This window comes from Cherax quadricarinatus, chromosome 14 (genome assembly GCF_038502225.1).
Source record: "Cherax quadricarinatus isolate ZL_2023a chromosome 14, ASM3850222v1, whole genome shotgun sequence".
NCBI lineage: Eukaryota > Metazoa > Arthropoda > Malacostraca > Decapoda > Parastacidae > Cherax > Cherax quadricarinatus.
Genome location: NC_091305.1, coordinates 39,465,643 through 39,480,849, shown reverse-complemented (window position 1 = coordinate 39,480,849; position 15,207 = coordinate 39,465,643). Strand labels below are relative to the sequence as shown.

The 15,207-nt window shown below is 47.6% G+C and overlaps 1 protein-coding gene across 3 annotated transcripts in view; it reads right to left on the bottom strand.

Moving 5' to 3' along the window:
* Positions 1–15,207, bottom strand: part of LOC128703856 (oxysterol-binding protein-related protein 1) — a 648,989-nt gene that overhangs the window by 534,381 nt on the left and 99,401 nt on the right. For all 3 annotated transcript variants that reach the window (XM_070084964.1, XM_070084965.1, XM_070084966.1), the window contains exon 14: positions 1,816–1,902. In XM_070084964.1, the coding sequence (XP_069941065.1) occupies positions 1,816–1,902 (87 nt within the window). The remainder of the gene's footprint in view (positions 1–1,815; positions 1,903–15,207) is intronic.

Sequence of the window (15,207 nt, the reverse complement as noted above, 5' to 3'; positions counted from 1 at the left end):
ATTCTAGTAAATTGACCTAAGTAACATTTGTTCAGTAGTTAGAGGTTAAGTAACATTTGTTCAGTAGTTAGAGGTTAACGTTAAGACTGAAATGTTGTGTATAAGAGGCTGTTTATAACACAGGTTATACCTGATATTTAATACTATGTCAACTGTGTCCTTTACTGTACTTTATCACCATCATTATGACTGTCAGAAGCTTTCCAGTAAGGACCATTGTGGCACAATACTTGTAATAAGTCCTCCATCAAGGTGCTAGATCCCAGCGAGTCCCTCACTCACCACACCGGAATAATTTACTTATTTCATAGGGACTTTCCATATCTGTTGTCCATTGCAGTACTTGTTCAACTCGGGAAAAATTATTTATGATTGTAGGTATTATCACGACTATGGTACAAAAACACTTGGTACACTGCCGATATTTATTATAGACAATCTTTCGTTCTGGGTAGATCTTAGTATTATTATAGAGAAGGATATTATAGCATTTAAGGCAATGTGTTGTTGGTGTATAGGGCTATCATACCACATACGCCGTATCGAACCCTCCCTTTCTCTTCCGGTGTCCAACGTGATGCAACCACAACACAGGAGTCACACCTCAGAAAACGTAATCATACGAACCCTGGTCCTGGCAAACCATACCACACCATTCCATACCATACCTCCAGACCGTCGCGTTAACCACTGGGCCTGGTCCTGGCATGTAGCAGGCCTGGCACTGTATCACCAAGCTATGAACCTTACAGTACGAAGATTTTACAGACGTCCTGGCTCATCGATACGGCATTATGACTGTTACATAACAGGACCACTGGTTAAATCCTCGTTCATTCTTCTGTTTGTTTACTGACAGCCATTCATTGTGGCTTATTCCCAGTTTATTTATAAGGAGTAATCTGGGAATAAGATTCTAAATACAACAAATGTCAATCATGGCTGCTATATGGACACACACGAGACTTACATACTAGCCAGGCTGCTGTATCCATACCTGTAAGAACTAGTTGCTCAGAACATTACGACAGACAATTGAACCCAGTTTTAATTCCAGGGCCAGACACGACGTATGGGCCAGACACTACATATAGGCCAGACACGACTTATGGGCCAGATACTGCACATAGACCAGACACGACATATGGGCCAGACACGACGTATGGGCCAGACATGACATATGGGCCAGATACAACATACAGGCCAGACACTACATATAGGCCAAACAACGTATGGGCCAGGCATAACATATGGGCCAGACACGACGTATGGACCAGACACAACATATGGGCCAGACACGACGTGTGGGCCAGACGCAACATATGGGCCACACACGACGTATGGGCCAGACACTACATATAGGCCAGACACGATGTATGGGCCAGACACGATGTATGGGCCAGACATGACATGGGTCAGACATTACGTATGGGCCAGACACGACGTATGGGCCAGACACGACGTATGGGACAGACACAACGTATGGTCGAGACACAACGTATGGTCGAGACACGACGTATGGTCGAGACACGACGTATGAGCGAGTCTTCTTACATCATGCACCTCTCCAGGATGGTCCCTGGATATCTACAGTAGCCAGCATCATCATCCTCATCACTGTTCTTGAAGATTCATCTCCACCAGACTTACCTTAATGCATGATTTTTCACTGATGACGATCTTTGAACAGTTCAAATGCCACTTTCACAATGCAAGTTTGAAACTGATATATAATGTGTTAGACAAATGAGTTAGTGTACATGAACTGTAGATGGTAGCGTCAGGCAGGAACATAATAAGTAAGTAGGTACTCACCTTCCCCAGGAACGCCAGACTCTCTGTGGACCGACGTAGGGGCTGCTATAGCGGGTACCTCCGAGTGAGACCAGACTGAAGGAGGACCTGCAGACCAGAAGAGTCGTTGTGAGGACTGGTAACCCAGGAAGCCATAGTGAGGACTGGTAACCCAGGAAGTCATAGTGAGGACTGGTAATTTAGGAAGCCACACTGAGAACTGGTAACCCAGGAAGCCATAGTGAGGACTGGTAACTCAGGAAGCCACAGTGAGGACTGGTAACTCAGGAAGCCACAGTGAGGACTGGTAACTCAGGAAGGACTAAGGAACTCTTCACCCACTTCAAGGCAGAGGGACTGATTATCTCGTCTTTTGTATATAGTTCTACAGTCTTCCCATTATGTCCTTTTATTAATAAAGTCACTGGAGGGCGAAACGTCTACAATAAAGATACCCAGATTTTGCACATGTCTAATTCTTCATCTTGTAGATATTGTATACCATTTGTGTGCATCAGATCTAGTGTATACATCATACATATTCCACATTTCATACCTGGGCTGCAGCGTTATGTATACTTTGAACGTCAAAACTAGAAAATACATCCTACATATTATACATTTTTCGCTTTCACTGTACAACATATAAAGAAATACTCAGGCATGTTAGTGGCTTCCTTGTGTTTAACAATATTTAATAACACGTAAATCACACATTGTATACTACGGAAATAAATTTGATTTGGTAGAACTTGAGTTTACAGGGTCACAGAGAGACACAGAAGATCCTCTGTAAGATTCAGGTCACTTGTTTACAAACAATTATGTAGAGGAAACGAAGGATGAGGTCCAAACTATCCACAAGTTTTCCTGTGTCTTCCCAGTATTTCGTTTTAAGAGACATGAAAATACAAAGAAATTTTAAGAACGCGATGAGATGGTCACAAGAGAGAGAAAATGTGGTCAATTAAAACCAGGAAAATCTTTATGTGTGGTGGCCATCAGCGTGTGGGACTGATTACCTCATCTACTGCCTCCACTTTCAAAATCTTCAAATAACTTTTGTATTGTATTAATAAAGCGACTGATAGGCGAACGTCGCCACAATAAAGCTACCCAGGTGTTGCAGGTGTGTTATTCATCATCTAGTCTGTATTTTATACCAGTACTGCTACCAGCTCTGCATTCGTTTCCTTGCAAGTCTTCGCATTTTTTCCAGCTTTTTTATATGCTTTACCAGATGTGGGTTCCATACTGGCGCTGCAGACTCCATGATGGTCCTGACATAAGGTCGTGAATTACTGCTTGTTGGGGTTCCTGAAAGCAACTCTTAAATTTGCCAGTCTCACGTTTCTACAGAGGTTATTCAGTTGATGTGTGGCTCAGGTGATATGCTTGGAACTATGCTCACCCAGAGGTCTTTCTCTTTCAGGGAGGTTTGTAGCCTGTATACTGTTTCTCGACGTCCTTGCCCTTCGCCGATTTTCGTAACTTTGCATTTGCTGGGGTTAAATTCCAGTAGCCATTTGTCACGACCAATCCTGCAGTTGTCCAAACCCATTTGTAGTCTTTCCTGATCTGCTCTTGTTTGTATTCTTCTCATTACTTTCGTATCATCTGCAAACAGGAACACCTTTGATTTGATTTCCTCACATATACAAGAAACTGCACTGGTTCAGGTACTGACCCTTGTGGAACCCCACTTGTCACACACTCCACCATTGCCACACCTCACTGAGTAACTCATTACTTCCTTCCTATTAAGTATTCCTTGATCCATTCCAGTGTTTTCCCGTCATTCCAGCCTACTCCTCTAGCTCTCGTGCCTGCCTCTTGTGTGGTACCGTGTCAAACACTTTCTTGCAGTCCAAAAATATAGTTCACTCATCCCTCTCTCTTCTCCCTAACTTTCCTTACCTTACCATACAACTCCAGTAAAGTTGTGAGACAACATTTACCATCTTGAAAACCATGTTGGTTGTTGTTTATAAATCTACTCATTTCCCCTGATAATCTTTTCCATAACCTTACACATTATGTATGTTAGTGACAATGGTGTGAAATTCTGTGCCACCTGTCTGTACTTTTTTTTGAATATTGGGACTACATTCACTTTCCATACCCTGTGGAAGTTACCCTCTTTCACTCGGGTTGTAGATCGCTGTTAGTGGTTCACACAGCATCTCTGTTCCTTTACACAGAACCCACAGAGGGACGTTGTCTGGTCCCATTGCCGTCAAGGTATTTAGTTCACCCGGTAATTTTTCCAGTTCTCCTCCCATTGTGTGCGTCGTGTCCAGCACTTGGTGGTGCACTCTCTCTCTATCTCTCTGGCATTGTTCTTAATTCCTCTGAGAATATCTTCCTAAATATTTTGCTCATCTCCTCACAGACTTCCTGGTCGTTCCTAGTGAGCGTTCTTACTTCCTTCTTCAGCCTTGTCACCTCCTCTTTCCTGATGTAGCTGAACACGAGTCTTGGCATCAGTGAGTGTCCACCATCACTGTCTTGAAAGACACCACAGTGATAAAATATTTCCCTGGATATATTTACCTCCATAATGATCGCCCTCTCCTCCTCCTCCTCCTCCTCCCCCTCCTCCTCCTCCTCCTCCCCCTCCTCCTCCTCAACCTCCTCCTCCTCCTCTCCCTCCTCCTCCTCCTCCTTCTCTTCCTCTTCCTCTTCCTCCTCCATCGACCGTCATGCAAGTGAGTTTAAGGCTACAGTCTCCTGCATCAATATTGCTGACAAGAGGACAATAAAGAGGCGCAGAAAGGGAATGAGAGGCGCAAAAGGGGAATGAGGGGATAGGAGGGGAATGAGGGGTGCAGGAGATGAATGTGGGGTGCAGGAGGGGAATGAGTGGCGCAGGAGGGGAATGAGGGGCGCAAGAGGGGAATGAGGGGGCGCAGGAGAAGAATGAGGGGCGCAGGAGGGGAATGAGGGGCGGAGAAGGGGAATGAAGGGCGCAGGAAGAAAATGAGGGACGCAGGAGGGGAATGAGAGGCGCAGGAGGGGAATAAGTGGCGCAGGAGGGGAATGAGCGGCGCAGGAGGGGGCTGAGGGGCGCAGGAGGGGAATGAGGGGCGCAGGAGAGGAATTAGGGGCGCAGGATAGCAATGAGGGGGCAGGAGGGGAATGAGGGGCGCAGGGAGAGAATGAGGGGGCGCAGAAGAACGAGGGGCGCAGGAGAGGAATGAGGGGCGCAGGATAGGAATGAGGGGGCGTAGGAGGGGAATGAGGGGCGCAGGAGAATGAGTGGCGCAGGAGGGGAATGAGGGGCGCAGGAGGGGAATGAGGGGCGCAGGAGAATGAGTGGCGCAGGAGGGGAATGAGGGGCGCAGGAGGGGAATGAGGGGGCGCATGAGAGGAATGAGGGGCGCAGGAGGGGAATGAGGGGCTCAGGATGGGAATGAGGGGGCGCAGGAGAATGAGTGGCGCAGGAGGGGAATTAGGGGCGCAGGATAGCAATGAGGGGGCAGGAGGGGAATGAGGGGCGCAGGGAGAGAATGAGGTGGCGCAGAAGAGTGAGTGGCGCAGGAGGGGAATGAGGGGGCGTAGGAGGGGAATGAGGGGCGCAGGAGAATGAGTGGCGCAGGAGGGGAATGAGGGGCGCAGGAGGGGAATGAGGGGCGCAGGAGAATGAGTGGCGCAGGAGGGGAATGAGGGGCGCAGGAGGGGAATGAGGGGGCGCATGAGAGGAATGAGGGGCGCAGGAGGGGAATGAGGGGCTCAGGATGGGAATGAGGGGGCGCAGGAGAATGAGTGGCGCAGGAGGGGAATGAGGGGCGCAGGAGGGGAATGAGGGGGCGCAGGAGAATGAGTGGCGCAGGAGGGGAATGAGGGGCGCAGGAGAATGAGTGGCGCAGGAGGGGAATGAGGGGCGCAGGAGGGGAATGAGGGGGCGCAGGAGAATGAGTGGAGCAGGAGGGGAATGAGGGGCGCAGGAGGGGAATGAGGGGGCGCAGGAGAATGAGTGGCGCAGGAGGGGAATGAGGGGCGCAGGAGAATGAGTGGCGCAGGAGGGGAATGAGGGGCGCAGGAGGGGAATGAGGGGGCGCAGGAGAATGAGTGGAGCAGGAGGGGAATGAGGGGCGCAGGAGGGGAAAGAGGGGGCGCAGGAGAGTAATGAGGGGCGCAGGAGGGGAATGAGGGGCGCAGGATGGGAATGAGGGGGCGCATGAGAGGAATGAAGGAGCGCAGGAGGGGAATGAGGGGACGCAGGAGAGGAATGAGGGGCGCAGGAGGGAAATGAGGGGACGCAGGAGAGAAATGAAGGGGCGCAGGAGGGGAATGAGGGGGCACAGGAGAGGAATGAAGGGCGCAGGAGGGGAATGAGGGCGCAGGAGGGGAATGAGGGGGCGCAGGAGGGGAATGAGGGGGCGCAGAAGGGTAATGAGGGGCGCAGGAGGGGAATGAATGACGTAGGAGGGTAATGAGAGGCGCAGGAGAGGAATGAGGGGATCAGGAGAGGAATGAGGGGGCGCAGGAGGGGAATGAAGGGCGCAGGAGGGGAATGAGGGGCGCAGGAGGGGAATGAGGGGCGCAGGAGGGGAATAAGTGGCGCAGGAGGGGAATGAGGGGGCGCAGGAGAGGAATTAGGGGCGCAGGAGAGGAATGAGGGGGCAGGAGGGGAATGAGGGGCGCAGGAAGAGAATGAGGGGGCGCAGAAGAACGAGGGCGCAGGAGAGGAATGAGGGGCGCAGGATGGGAATGAGGGGGCTTAGGAGGGGAATGAGGGGCGCAGGAGGGGAAGAAGTGGCGCAGGAGGGGAATGAGGGGCGCAGGAGGGGAATGAGGGGGCGCAGGAGAATGAGTGGCGCATTAGGGGAATGAGGGGCGCAGGAGGGGAATGAGGGGGCGCAGGAGAGTAATGAGGGGCGCAGGAGGGGAATGAGGGGCGCATGACGGGAATGAGGGGGCGCATGAGAGGAATGAAGGAGCGCAGGAGGGAAATGAAGGGGCGCAGGAGAGGAATGAGGGGCGCAGGAGAGAAATGAGGGGGCGCAGGAGAGAAATGAAGGGGCGCAGGAGGGGAATGAGGGGGCACAGGAAAGGAATGAAGGGCGCAGGAGGGGAATGAGGGCGCAGGAGGGGAATGAGGGGGCGCAGGAGGGGAATGAATGACGCAGGAGGGTAATGAGAGGCGCAGGAGAGGAATGAGGGGCGCAGGAGAGGAATGAGGGGGCGCAGGAGGGGAATGAATGGCGCAGGAGGGGAATGAGCGGCGCAGGAGAGGAATGAGGGGGCGCAAGAGAGGAATGAAGGGCGCAGGAGGGGAATGAGGGGCGCAGGAGAGGAATGAGAGGCGCAGGAGGGGAATGAAGGGCGCAGGAGAGGAATGATGGGCGCAGGAGGGAATGTGGGAGACCCAGGAGGGAATGAATGGGGCACATGAGGGAATAAGGGAGAGGCAGGAGGGAATGAGGCGCAGGAGGGTCGTTAGGGGGCGCAGGAGAGGAATGATGGGTGCAGGAGGGAAAGAGAGAGCGCAAGAGGGGAATAAGGAGGTGCCTTAGGGGAATGATGGAGCACAGGAGGGGAATGACGGGGTGCAGCAGAATGAGGGGGCGCAGGAGGGGAATGACGGGGTGCAGCAGAATGAGGGGGCGCAGGAGGGGAATGAAGAGGAACAGGGGGAATGGGGAATGATCGGGTTCGTAAGGTTAATGAGAGGATCAGATGGGGAATGAGGGGCACAGGAGAGAGAAATAACTTAGGTGAACAAAAAAGACAAACAAGAAAAACAAGTGAAGAACACAATTAGATAAGCATGAAATTTGAGACCACCTCGAGAACCTCTCTTCTGATCGGCTTCACACTTTTAACACTGGTGCATCTTAACAGGAAGTTATGTATTAGAATAATACAGTGGTTTCCATATGATAACTTGAGAATGCTTCTTCCGATAGCCTTCAAACTTTTCCTGGTGGGTTGTCACTGAGCTGTGGGAGTCACTCTGCCACTTTTATGTTGAAGAGTATATAATTTTTTTGCCCAATAACATGAGAATGCTGCTTCAGGTCGGCTTCAAACTTTAAATGCTGATTCATCTAACCTACCTGGAGTTTACATGGAGAGGGTTTCAGGGATCAATGCCCCCGCAGCTCGGTCTGAGACCAGACCTCACGGTGGATCAGGGTCTGATCAACCAGGCTGTTATTACTGGCTGCATGCACAGTTTTAGGTTGTGTTGGTAAAACTCACTATATATTAGCATATTTTAAAATTATTCGTTATATTGTAATAAATGACGAATGGTTCTTCTGATAAGCTTCAAACTTTCCCTGCTGCTCTGTTTTGTTCAAAGATTCTCGTTGGTACTGGTCTGTGTCTGTCATAACATTGTTATTTTAATATATATATGCATCAGATTATTTTGAACAGTGTGGGAGGTAGTGTGTTCGTTTTAGTGAACAAATTGGGATATTGATTTCTGTGCAAAATCTTCAGAATGCTACTTCAGATTGGCTTCAAACTTTCTGCCCTGGTGAGTCTTGCACAAGAAATGGTCTGGATTTTTATTGTGCTTTATAAGTGTCCAATGTTTATCTGTATTATTTCAAAAGTTTCTGTCAACTCATATAATGATGTAAGTTAGATTGTATTCTTCTCTTCACAGTTGTTTTTCACACTGCTGCCAGCACTTACATCTTTCTCCTCAGCCACACCTCAGTAATGTACTGAGACTTACCCACCTCAGTAACAAAGTTGAGTTATAGCTCCTGGACCTTTTGAGGGGATGGAAATGTTATGAAATTTCCACTCTTCATAATTCATTTCCCCATCTTGGCTACCCAAGATGGGAAAATGAATTATGAAAAGTGCTAAATGGACTTTCTTCTCTCCCAAACTCTCTACTCCTGGGAACTCTCCTGTCCTCTGCCTTCCCTACATTTCCAGTCTCTCTAATCTCAACAACTCTCTCCGTTCCTTAGACAACAAACTCGCTTTTCGCCAAACTAGCACTCTTCATACTAATCTAGTTCATACCTCTCCTCCTCCTGTAGATGCTCCTGGTGTCTACTCTTATTTCTTGTTCCTCCTGTCATCTTCAGTACTTTGGAGAAACTGGCTGATCTCTTTCTGACAGGGAGCACAGAAGTGGTGTTAGTCTGGCTGACACTAACAATGCTCTTTTCTGTCATGTCAGAGATCACAGTCATCCTTTTAACTGGTCTTCTGCTAAAACTGTCTACTCTACTTCTAACTTTCACAGTCACTATCTGGTTGAATCCTTCCTTATACACAACTTCCCTTGTATAAATCTCAGTCATGGCTTTGTCTCTGTAGATGCCTTCCTTTTCCATTACACTGTAAAAGGCTCCAAACTTCAGAACACCTGGCACTTAACCTAATGCTTTTTTCCTCTTCTCCCTCTTCCCCTTTCCTCTTTCTCCTTAGGGCTTTCTTTCTTCTACCTCGGGTATTTATTTATCCTTTATTATTTTTCCCCCTCTGTGTTCGTGCTCCTACCCTCTGTGGGCTCCTAGCTCCCTTGCGGTGCTCCTCTTTCTTAGTATTTGACTGACTCCACTACAACTATTACTACCTCCACTACTACCTCTCTTGCCCCATCCCTGTCTGCTGGTCTTTATATACTCCCTCCTCTCCTTTTGGTTAGTGTGACTTTGTAACTGGTCCAAGTCGGACCGAAACGCGTCGTAAGCTCCTCTCTTATATGTGCGGGTTATTTGTGTATTGTTCCAGTCACAGTATTGTGTCATTTTTTGTTATCCTGTAGTACTCCTGAGTCAAGATGCTTCTGTAACTCCAACCACCTGTAGTACTCCTGAGTCAATATGCTTCTGTAACTCCAACCACCTGTAGTACTCCTGAGTCAATATGCTTCTGTAACTCCAACCACCTGTAGTACTCCTGAGTCAATATGCTGCTTTAACTCCAGCCTCTTGTAGTACTTGTAGATGAATGGTTCAGAGAACCAACATGTTGATAAATTAGACACATGTGATAAGATAAGATAAGATTTTGTTCGGATTTTTAACCCCGGAGGGTTAGCCACCCAGGATAACCCAAGAAAGTCAGTGCGTCATCGAGGACTGTCTAACTTATTTCCATTGGGGTCCTTAATCTTGTCCCCCAGGATGCGACCCACACCAGTCGACTAACACCCAGGTACCTATTTGCTGCTAGGTGAACAGGACAACAGGTGTAAGGAAACGTGTCGAAATGTTTCCACCCGCCGGGAATCGAACCAGGGCCCTCCGTGTGTGAAGCGGGAGCTTTAGCCACCAGGCCACCGGGCCACAACTTGAAGAACAGGAGGAGAATGAGGTAATCAGTCCCTCAACCTTGAGTCGATGTGAAGAACAGGAGGAGAATGAGGTAATCAGTCCCTCAACCTTGAGTCGACTCAAGGTTGAGGGACTGATTACCTCATTCTCCTCCTGTTCTTCAAGTTTCTCCTACGTATGGACTGATGAAGCCACTGTGTGGCGAAACGTTTCCTCAATAAAGATACCCAAGAGTTGCACATGTGTCTAATTTATCAACATGTCGGTTCTCTGAACCATTCATCTACAAACCTGTCAGACACTGCAACTTCTTGGGATCTTAATACTTAGGAATTCTTCGCTTGCCTAATTCTTGGGCACGACCTACTTCCACATTGAACAAATGTGACACCACCTATGACTGCTACACCTCTCCTGCCATACGGTTTATAAGCTGCTTCTCCGCTGATATGCCGTATTCTATTCAAAATTGATGGACTGAACACATCGACTCAAGGTTGAGGGACTGATTACCTCATTCTCCTCCTGTTCTTCAAGTTTCTCCTACGTATGGACTGATGAAGCCACTGTGTGGCGAAACGTTTCCTCAATAAAGATACCCAAGAGTTGCACATGTGTCTAATTTATCTCCTGTAGTACTCCTGAGTCAATACGCTGCTTTAACTCCAGCCTCCTGTAGTACTCCTGAGTCAATATGCTGCTGTAACTCCAGCCTCCTGTAGTACTCCTGAGTCAATATGCTGCTGTAACTCCAGCCTCCTGTAGTACTCCTGAGTCAATACGCTGCTTTAACTCCAGCCTCCTGTAGTACTCCTGAGTCAATACGCTGCTTTAACTCCAGCCTCCTGTAGTACTCCTGAGTCAATACGCTGCTTTAACTCCAGCCTCCTGTAGTACTCCTGAGTCAATACGCTGCTTTAACTCCAGCCTCCTGTAGTACTCCTGAGTCAATATGCTGCTGTAACTCCAGCCTCCTGTAGTACTCCTGAGTCAATACGCTGCTGTAACTCCAACCACCTGTAGTACTCCTGAGTCAATATGCTGCTGTAACTCCAGCCTCCTGTAGCACTCCTGAGTCAATATGCTGCTGTAACTCCAGCCTCCTGTAGCACTCCTGAGTCAATATGCTGCTGTAACTCCAGCCTCCTGTAGCACTCCTGAGTCAATATGCTGCTGTAACTCCAGCCTCCTGTAGTACTCCTGAGTCAATATGCTGCTGTAACTCCAGCCTCCTGTAGTACTCCTGAGTCAATATGCTGCTGTAACTCCAGCCTCCTGTAGTACTCCTGAGTCAATATGCTGCTGTAACTAGAGCCTCCTGTAGTACTCCTGAGTCAATATGCTGCTGTAACTCCAGCCTCCTGTAGCACGCCTGAGTCAATATGCTGCTGTAACTCCAGCCTCCTGTAGCACCCCTGAGTCAATATGCTGCTGTAACTCCAGCCTCCTGTATCACCCCTGAGTCAATATGCTGCTGTAACTCCAGCCTCCTGCAGCACCCCTGAGTCAATATGCTGCTGTAACTCCAGCCTCCTGTAGCATCCCTGAGTCAATATGCTGCTGTAACTCCAGCCTCCTGCAGCACCCCTGAGTCAATATGCTGCTGTAACTCCAGCCTCCTGTAGCATCCCTGAGTCAATATGCTGCTGTAACTCCAGCCTCCTGCAGCACCCCTGAGTCAATATGCTGCTGTAACTCCAGCCTCCTGTAGCACGCCTGAGTCAATATGCTGCTGTAACTCCAGCCTCCTGTAGCATCCCTGAGTCAATATGCTGCTGTAACTCCAGCCTCCTGCAGCACCCCTGAGTCAATATGCTGCTGTAACTCCAGCTTCCTGTAGCACGCCTGAGTCAATATGCTGCTGTAACTCCAGCCTCCTGTAGCATCCCTGAGTCAATATGCTGCTGTAACTCCAGCCTCCTGTAGCACCCCTGAGTCAATATGCTGCTGTAACTCCAGCCTCTGAGTCCAATTATTAAGGCAGTGATTATTGTCATGGCCAGCCATAAGACTAATAGTACTTACACTCTGCTGCCATGTGTGTGAATAATACACAGCAGTTTATCGATGAGTGCTTCAAGAGGAGTGTGATGAGTGCTTCAAGAGGTGTATGATGAATGCTTCAAGAGGTGTATGATGAGTGCTTCAAGAAGTGTATGATGAGTGCTTCAAGAGGTGTATGATGAGTGCTTCATGAGGTGTATGATGAGTGCTTCAAGAGGTGTGTGATGAGTGCTTCAAGAGGTGTATGATGAGTGCTTCAAGAGGTGTATGATGAGTGCTTCAAGAGGTGTGTGATGAATGCTTCAAGAGGTGTATGATGAGTGCTTCAAGAAGTGTATGATGAGTGCTTCAAGAAATGTATGATGAGTGCTTCAAGAGGTGTATGATGAGTGCTTCAAGAAGTGTATGACGAATGCTTCAAGAGGTGTGTGATGAGTGCTTCAAGAGGTGTATGATGAGTGCTTCAAGAATGCTTCAAGAGGTGTATGATGAGTGCTTATGATGAGTGCTTCAAGAGGTGTGTGATGAGTGCTTCAAGAGGTGTATGATGAGTGCTTCAAGAGGTGTATGATGAATGCTTCAAGAGGTGTATGATGAGTGCTTCAAGAGGTGTGTGATGAGTGCTTCAAGAGGTGTATGATGAATGCTTCAAGAGGTGTATGATGAATGCTTCAAGAGGTGTATGATGAGTGCTTCAAGAGGTGTATGATGAGTGCTTCAAGAAGTGTATGACGAATGCTTCAAGAGGTGTGTGATGAGTGCTTCAAGAGGTGTATGATGAATGCTTCAAGAGGTGTATGATGAATGCTTCAAGAGGTGTATGATGAGTGCTTCAAGAAGTGTATGATGAATGCTTCAAGAGGTGTATGATGAGTGCTTCAAGAGGTGTGTGATGAGTGCTTCAAGAGGTGTATGATGAGTGCTTCAAGAAGTGTATGATGAGTGCTTCAAGAGGTGTATGATGAATGCTTCAAGAGGTGTATGATGAGTGCTTAAAGAAGTGTATGATGAATGCTTCAAGAGGTGTATGATGAATGCTTCAAGAGGTGTATGATGAGTGCTTAAAGAAGTGTATGATGAATGCTTCAAGAGGTGTATGATGAATGCTTCAAGAGGTGTATGATGAATGCTTCAAGAAGTGTATGATGAATGCTTCAAGAGGTGTATGATGAATGCTTCAAGAGGTGTATGATGAATGCTTCAAGAAGTGTATGATGAATGCTTCAAGAGGTGTGTGATGAGTGCTTCAAGAGGTGTATGATGAGTGCTTCAAGAAGTGTATGATGAATGCTTCAAGAGGTGTGTGATGAATGCTTCAAGAGGTGTATGATGAGTGCTTCAAGAGGTGTATGATGAGTGCTTCAAGAAGTGTATGATGAGTGCTTCAAGAAATGTATGATGAGTGCTTCAAGAGGTGTATGATGAGTGCTTCAAGAGGTGTGTGATGAGTGCTTCAAGAGGTGTATGATGAGTGCTTCAAGAGGTGTGTGATGAGTGCTTCAAGAGGTGTGTGATGAGTGCTTCAAGAGGTGTGTGATGAGTGCTTCAAGAGGTGTGTGATGAGTGCTTCAAGAGGTGTGTGATGAGTGCTTCAAGAGGTGTGTGATGAGTGCTTCAAGAGGTGTGTGATGAGTGCTTCAAGAGGTGTGTGATGAGTGCTTCAAGAGGTGTGTGATGAGTGCTTCAAGAGGTGTGTGATGAGTGCTTCAAGAGGTGTGTGATGAGTGCTTCAGTGCTTCAAGAGGTGTATGATGAGTGTGTGTGATGAGTGCTTCAAGAGGTGTATGATGAGTGCTTCAAGAGGTGTGTGATGAGTGTTTCAAGAGGTGTATGATGAGTGCTTCAAGAGGTTGTATGATGAGTGCTTCAAGAGGTGTATGATGAATGCTTCAAGAGGTGTATGATGAATGCTTCAAGAGGTGTATGATGAGTGCTTCAAGAAGTGTATGATGAATGCTTCAAGAAGTGTGTGATGAGTGCTTCAAGAGGTGTGTGATGAGTGCTTAAGAGGTGTATGATGAGTGCTTCAAGAGGTGTGTGATGAGTGCTTAAGAGGTGTATGATGAGTGCTTCAAGAAGTGTATGATGAGTGCTTCAAGAGGTGTATGATGAATGCTTCAAGAGGTGTATGATGAGTGCTTAAAGAAGTGTATGATGAATGCTTCAAGAGGTGTATGATGAATGCTTCAAAAGGTGTATGATGAGTGCTTCAAGAAGTGTATGATGAATGCTTCAAGAGGTGTGTGATGAGTGCTTCAAGAGGTGTGTGATGAGTGCTTAAGAGGTGTATGATGAGTGCTTCAAGAGGTGTGTGATGAGTGCTTAAGAGGTGTATGATGAGTGCTTCAAGAAGTGTATGATGAGTGCTTCAAGAGGTGTATGATGAACGCTTCAAGAGGTGTGTGATGAGTGCTTAAGAGGTGTATGATGAATGCTTCAAGAGGTGTATGATGAGTGCTTCAAGAAGTGTATGATGAATGCTTCAAGAGGTGTATGATGAATGCTTCAAGAGGTGTATGATGAGTGCTTCAAGAAGTGTATGATGAATGCTTCAAGAGGTGTGTGATGAGTGCTTCAAGAGGTGTGTGATGAGTGCTTCAAGAGGTGTGTGATGAGTGCTTAAGAGGTGTATGATGAGTGCTTCAAGAATTGTATGATGAATGCTTCAAGAGGTGTATGATGAGTGCTTCAAGAGGTGCATGATGAGTGCTTCAAGAGGTGTATGATGAGTGCTTCAAGAGGTGTATGATGAATGCTTCAAGAGGTGTATGATGAATGCTTCAAGAGGTGTGTGATGAGTGCTTCAAGAGGTGTATGATGAGTGCTTCAAGAGGTGTATGATGAATGCTTCAAGAGGTGTATGATGAGTGCTTCAAGAGGTGTGTGATGAGTGCTTCAAGAGGTGTGTGATGAGTGCTTCAAGAGGTGTATGATGAATGCTTCAAGAGATGTATGATGAGTGCTTCAAGAGGTGTGTGATGAATGCTTCAAGAGGTGTGTGATGAATGCTTCAAGAGATGTATGATGAATGCTTCAAGAGGTGTGTGATGAATGCTTCAAGAGATGTATGATGAGTGCTTCAAGAGGTGTATGATGAGTGCTTCAAGAGGTGTGTGATGAGTGCTTCAAGAGGTGTATGATGAATGCTTCAAGA